The sequence below is a fragment of the Phyllostomus hastatus genome, unplaced genomic scaffold, assembly GCF_019186645.2.
Source record: "Phyllostomus hastatus isolate PE091 unplaced genomic scaffold, TTU_PhHast_1.1 phas_contig_29, whole genome shotgun sequence".
In the NCBI taxonomy this organism is placed as follows: domain Eukaryota; kingdom Metazoa; phylum Chordata; class Mammalia; order Chiroptera; family Phyllostomidae; genus Phyllostomus; species Phyllostomus hastatus.
In genome coordinates this window covers 6,303,118-6,310,402 of record NW_025333835.1, presented here as the reverse complement: position 1 = coordinate 6,310,402, position 7,285 = coordinate 6,303,118, and the positions used below count along the sequence as shown (strand labels likewise).

Here is a 7,285-nt window from a genome sequence, read left to right as displayed (position 1 = left end):
GCAGGAATCCAAATATCAGTGCACTTATAAATACTTCCCATAAAAAGAACCAAATGGGAATTCCCTGTGATAAATAATTGTTCAAAGTTCTCATTAAAAACTTAAGAAAAAGGTAAATAAACCAAACTTCATAGAAAAAAATTGTATTTACAACTTATTTCAAAAGCAGTTTTCAAAAGCAAACACGGTAACACTGAAGTTGAAAAATCTATGCTCACCTAAAGTTGTCAAGTGTGATAAATTATTAACAGAATACTGCATCAAAAATAAGGCAATAAACCGAGATACCCCATTAACTATTCCTCCACTCACACAACTGTGTAGAACTAATCCTTCTAGTAGCAAATGATACTTCACTCCTTTTCGGCGTATCTGAAATCCTTAAAGAGAGTGACAAAATATGATCTTCATTCTTCATTAGAATCTTAGAACACTTGAAGGAAAATAATTTCTAAAGCACAAGGAGGTAAAGAGGTATAATCTTTAAAAAAGATACTCAGTGTTCAAAATTCAAGAATGCAATATTAATACACAATGGGCATTAGGTGAATATATGCAATACAGTGATAGTAAATTAATTTATTTAGTACTTTTTCCATTCCATATCATCAGGAGGATTGATTTCAACTTTCCTTTTACCTACATCAGACCAGTTAGTACTCAGAACTGTACCACCAGACTCCATCTGCAATAAGAAATAAAAATAGATTAATTCTTGGACCACATAATCAAAATAACATTTTTTATAAAACTCTTCTAAACAGATTCACAAATACAAGCAATGTTTGGCTCAATAAAAACACAAGACAATATTCTGATTTAACCTTAAGCTTTCCAGAGAAGTTACCATGTTCTGTAAAATCTGAAAAGGGAACTCTAGAGCAGGCAGGCAGGCAGGAGCAGCATGTTCACATATGCAGCACCACATCTCCCTCTGATCAGCACAGAGGTTCATGTGGAAAAACCACCTTTAGATGAGAATAAAATTGGCTTCCAAAGAAAATAATGATGTAATCTTTTTATCAAGGACAATAAAAACCAGGCAGTTAACTCTTTCTACATTGGTTGGACATAACTTCAAATATATGCAAATTTATGCTAAAAACTTTTTTAAATCAAGGTGCACACACACAGGTATACAAAGTGTTTCAGTAAAAAACTGGTTATCTATGCAGTATTTACTAAATATCCCACCCACCAATGCTTGTGTATTCATAAATAACAAAAAATCTTTCTGGACATTTGTTATCCTAATGTAATAAAAATTCATTACTTGGATCACAGCAAAAAACAGTGTGAATCTAAACATTTTTAAATAATCAGCTGTGTTATTGGCAAGTGTATAAAGTTACATATCCTACCATTACACTGAAACCTCACTATAATCCATGCCCCACTCTCCCTGCCAAGCTCCCTTACATGGGGTCCTTTGAATGGGATGCTCTTTTCCACCCTAGTTATTTTTATGTCTTTAGTTATGCGCCAAACACAAGATGTCCCCATACCTCTCTTGCCTTCTTTGACTGTTATCAGGATTCTACTCTGACAGAAATTTGTCTTCTGTATGAGCATAATCACCATAAATATAACAAGTATCACAATGCACTGTTGCAACTTTAAGGGTCAGCCTTCTTGCCTGCTTATATCTGCTTCCCACCATTGGCTCCAACTAAAACGTTTAAAAACCAGGAGCATATTTTACTAATACTTATATCCTAGACATAAACACAATGGCCTGGCACCTGGTAGGCCTCAAGTAAAATACTGAATAAAACCAGGTAAGTCTATATAATAAACTACTCTTAAGAGGACTGAAGGAAGTATACTGTTTATAATCTGATCGTATTCACTAGTGAAATTTTTTTCCCTTCTCTACAGATTGTTTGCAATTTAGCGTTTCCCGGATTATTTTGTACATGATGATCTTTTTGTCCCAATTAGGCTAGAAGATCATACATGACAGAGCCTATTTTGTTTCTTTTGGATTTCCACAAGGAGAGAAGCAACTTTGTTTCAGGTCAATGTTGCCAAACAGACGGCTTATTTTATGGGTGTACACGGTTCAATTACAATTAGCAAAGTTTCTATATGAAAATGGGTATAGATCCTACAATCTATCTTTGAGATTTCACACACTGCTACTTTCTCTAGCACGCTCTTGAAAGTCAATACTGAGATTGGTTGACTTTTTCTGGAGACATGGAGCGAATAATCTTTTTCTTATTCTTCCCATTAAGTACAAGTAAAAACCTTGGATATTGTGTGTGTGTGTGTGTGTAATGAACGTAAGAATTTAAAAGGTGAAAAGAAGATGATGGACCAAGAAACAACAAATGGTGAGTTCCCTGGGTTTTCTTTCTGTCTCGTATATCCTAGAGTTGGAGCTAAAGAGGCTGGAAAAGCCAAAGGATGCAGGAAAAAAAAAAAGAAGAAAAAGCTCCAAAGAAGTCTGACCTCTGTAGCCAAAGGATGTAGAAAAACATAAAGACAGCCTAAGTAGTCAGAAAACTTCTACACAATAATTGTTCTACTCCAACTAAACACCAAAGAAAAAACTACGGCCCCACCCAAGTCAGCAAAAGCTGAGTGGGGAGCCTAGACTTCCACCCGTGCTAGACTGTAATGTAGCCACCTCCCCTGCTGCCACAGTCAATGGAAACACGTGGGGAGCCAGAACTCCTATTCCCAGCAGTGACAAGGAGGTACCAAATGTTTAAGGAGTTTGAGGACGCCAAACAGCAGTAGTAAGGCAGTGCCTTCACTTCCTCTGCCAGACTGGTTGTGAGAGAAATCTAAGACAGAGGTTTTTAAATAAGATCCAGAGTCCCACTGCTTAACGTGAAAACGTCGAAGCTTCAACTAAAAACCACTAGACACTGCTGAAAAATACTAGGCAAAGTACAGATTTCAAATTATATTAAAAAAAAAAAAAAAAAAAGGAAAGCCCTGGCTGGCGTAGCTCAGTGGAATCAGCACGGGCTGCAAACCAAAGCATCGCAGGTTTCATTCCCAGTCAGGGCACATGCCTGGGTTGCATGCAGGCCACGGCCCCCAGCAACCGCACATTGATGTTTCTCTCTCTCTCTCTCTCTTTCTCCCTCCCTTCCCTCTCTAAAAATAAATAAATAAAATCTAAAAAAAAATAGAAAAACAATAGATGCTGTTAATATTATCTGGAAAAGATTTTAAAATAGTCATGGCAAAAATGCTTTAACAAGAAGTTATACACTTGTTTGAAATAAATGAAAAATTAAAAAGCCTCAACAAAGAAACAGAAGACATAAAGAACTAAATGCAAAGTTTTGGAATTAAAAAATTAGACTGAAATAAAAAGGTTAGAGGATGGGCTTAAGAGCAGAATAAGGGGACAGAAAAACAATCAGTGAACTGAAAAACAGAAGAATATAAATCACCAAATCTCAAAAACAGAAAATAGAGATAAAAGGAAGAGAGTCCTAGGGATGTGTGGGATCTAACAAAATATCTAACATTTGTGTCATCAAGTTCCAGGAAGGACAGGACAAAGGCAGCAGGTCTGAAAAAGCACTCAATAAAATAATGGCTGAAATTTTCCCAAATTTGAGAAGTGACATTAAACCTAGAGATTCAAGAAACTCAGCAATCCCCAAACAATATAAACTCAAAGAAATCCTTGCCAAGGCATGGAACTTGTCACAAGCAGATCTACCCTAAAAGAATACCTAAAGCAGGGTTATCCAATCTTTTGGCATCTCTGGGCCACATTGGAAGAAGAAGAGTTGTCCTGGGCCACACATTAATACACAAACACTCCTGGCTGGTGTAGCTCAGTGGATTGAGCCTTGGCCTTGGAACCAAAGTGTTCACGATTCAATTCCCAGTGAGGGCACATGCCTGGGTTGTGGGCCAGGTTCCCAGTAGGGGCACATGAGAGGCTACCACACATTGATGTTTCTCCCCCCGTTTCTCCTTCCCTTCTCTCTAAAATAAAGAAAACCCTTAAAAAAATAAATACACAAACACTAACAAAACCTTCTGAACGAAAAAAGGTCCATGCATAATTTTCGTGATATGTCATCACAGATAAGCAAAAAAGTCCTCACATAATAACCCAAATTATGCAAGCGGTCTTTTCAATAACCTTTTAAAATTGTCGAACAGGCCACAAGTTTGTGACCACTAATAGAGAAAATGTACTTATCTAAGTAATAAAATGTCACTTTTTTCTTCTTAATATTTTTTATCATAAAAGTAAAAGAGGGCAACATAAAACTAGTGCGGGACATCTGACAATGTCTTTGAGACATTAGTGCATCAATATCTGGTTGGACGGAAGTAGTTTCAATTCTCAGTGAGTTCTCAAGGTGCTCATCACATATTTTGGTTCCAATTTTACCCTTAATGTGTTTCATTCTTGAAAACAGTTGCTCACAAATGTAGGTGCTGCTAATAGTGATGATATGAATAAGGTATGATTGTAAAGTAAGGGATATTTGTCTCTTGGAAGACAGGACCTATAATATACAAATCCAATAAACAGGCATGACCAAATGTGTCTTTAATCTGAATCTCAGATTGCAGGTCTATGCATTCCATTTGAAAACTGGCAGGTAACATATTTATGTCCACTGAAAATGGAGTTGCGAATAAAGCAAAATGTTATTTTCCTGGAAATCTTGAAATCTGTTTTCAAATTTTTGTATCAAATGGAAAAGCAAGGCTGCGTATTTTTTGCTGTTCACAGGACTGTGTTTAGCCCATGTGTTGAAATGCATAAAATTGTTTGCTTTAATTTGAACTTGCCATAATTTCAGTTTCATTTTGAACACAGTTATGGTTTGAAACATGGTATTGGGTTAAGTTGGTTTTAACTTTGAAGATGCATGTTTAACTCATTTACATGAGCAGTGAAATCCATTAAAAATGCTAAATCTGTGACCTAGTTTCCATTGTCAAGTTCCGGAACAAATCTGTTTTTTGATACCATAAACAACTTGATAATCATAAAACCTCTGCAACATTTGGCCTCAACATAACCACCTTCCTTCTGAAAAGTAAATGATGTTGCCATAGTCAACATGCATACTTTTAAGGAATTTCTGGAATAGGCAATGATTCAATCCCTTGGCTCTTTGAAATTCACAGTCTTGATGATGATTTGCACGACGTTATCCATTCTGAATGCTTTTATGCTTAAATTTTCTTGATGTACTATGCAATGATACTTCATTAAACATGATTTTTGGGCTACAATTGCATTGTCTCCTATTAATTTTACAAGTCCCTCTCTTTTACCTACCATCACTGGGGCACCATCAGTAACTATACCAGGTATGTGGACAAGAGACAAAAAAATCACTTTAACATTTCTTTTGCTGCTTCATATGAATCTCTTGATCTAGTTGTGTCTTTTAATGGCACTAAAGAAGACATTTCTTCAGTGACATTATATTTGACATCAGTACCTCCAATAAAAACAAGCTGAAGACCTCCAGCCAAGATGGAGACATATATAGATACACTTTGTCTTCTCATACAATCGAAAAGACAACAACAAATTTAAAAACTAAAAAATAGCCAGAACCGCCAGAAAATTCAGCTGTATAGTCCAACAACCAAGGAGTTAGTTAAAGAAGAAACATTTATCCAGACCTGTAGGAGGGGCTGAGAGGACTCATGGCAAGGTGGTGGCTGGCAGACTGCGTGATCCCACATTTGTGCACACAAACTGGAAGGAACTGGGGAATGAGACAGACCATGGTACCCAGGGTTCCAGTGCAGGAAAGTAAAGCCTCAAAACTTCTGACTGAAAAAAATCTGTGGGGGTTGCCGTGACAGGAGAAACTCCCAGCCTCAGAAGACAGTTCATTCGAGGACACACGGGGTCCTAGAATGTACACAAAACTGCCCACCTGGGAATGAACACCAGAAGGGCCCATTTGCTTGTGGGCAGCAGCAGAAGTGACAGAAAGCTGACAGAGAACTAGGCGAGCAGCATTTTTCCGTCTCAAACCCCTCAGGTGTGAGTTGCCCCACCTTGGGGAATACCTAAGGCTCCTCCTTCCTACACTACGTAACAGGTGCCCCAAGACAAAACAGTATGTATATATAACCCAAATGAAGAACAGATCAAAGCTCCAGAAAAAAATAGAGCTAAGAGATGAAGAGATAGCCACCCTATCAGATGCAGAGTTCAAACACTGGTAAGCAGGATGTTCACAGAAATGGTGGACTATGGTCCCAAAATAGAGGAAAATGAGAAAGCTATGAAAATGAAATAAAGGGAACCAAAAGTGAAGGAAAACAGGACTCAAATCAACAATTTGGAGAAGGAAGAAAGAAACATTTAACCAGAACAAAATGAAAAAACAAGAATTCAAAAAAATGAGAGGAGGCTTAGGAACCTCTGGGATAACCTTAAACGTTCCAACATCCAAATCATGGGTGTGAGAAGGGGAAGAGGAAGAGCAAGAAATGGACAACCTATCTGAAAACATAATGAGGGAGAACTTCCTCAATCTGGCAAAGGAAAGAAACTTCCAGGACGCCCAGGAAGCTCAGAGAGTCCCAAAGAAGTTGGACCCAAGAAAGTGCACATCATAATTAAAGATACCCAAGATGAAAGATAGGAAAGAATCTTAAAAGCAGCAAGAGAAAAGGAGATAGTTACCTACAGAGGAGCTCCCATAAGACTGTCAGCCGATTTCTCAAAAGGAACCTTGCAGGTAAGAAGGAGCTGAAAAGAAGTATTTGAAGTCATGAAAGGCAAGGACCTACACCCAAGATTACTCTATCCAGCAAAGCTTTCATTTAGAATGGAAGGGCAGGTAAAGTGCTTCCCAGATAAGGTCAAGATAAAGGAGTTCATCATTACCAAGCCCTTATTATATAAAATGTTCAAGGGACTTATCTAAGAAGATCAAAATTATGAACAGTAAAATTACAACAAACTCACAACTATCAACAACTGATCCTAAAAAACAAAAAGAAAAACTAAGCAAACAACTAGAACAGGAATAGAACCACAGAAATGCAGATCATGTGGAGGGTTATCAATGGGGAAGGAGATGAGGAGAATGGGGGGAAAAGGAGACAGAACAAGAAGCATAAATGGTAGGTACAAAATAGACATGATGTGGTTAAGGATAGCATGGGCAATGGAGAAGCCAAGAACTTATATGTACAGCCCATGGACATGACATAAACTAAGGTGGGGGAATGATGGTGGGAATGGTACAGGGCCCGGGGGGAATAAAAGGGAGGAAAAAAATGGGACAACTGTAACAGAATAATCAATAAAATATAT

General features: G+C 37.6%; 1 protein-coding gene across 1 annotated transcript in view; it reads right to left on the bottom strand.

Moving 5' to 3' along the window:
- Positions 1-550: 550 nt before the first annotated feature.
- The window catches only part of SUGT1 (SGT1 homolog, MIS12 kinetochore complex assembly cochaperone), a 49,098-nt gene continuing 42,363 nt past the window's right edge, over positions 551-7,285 (bottom strand). Inside the window, exon 13 of the mRNA XM_045838944.1 lies at positions 551-685. Within this exon, the coding sequence (XP_045694900.1) occupies positions 584-685 (102 nt within the window). The 3' untranslated portion in view covers positions 551-583. The remainder of the gene's footprint in view (positions 686-7,285) is intronic.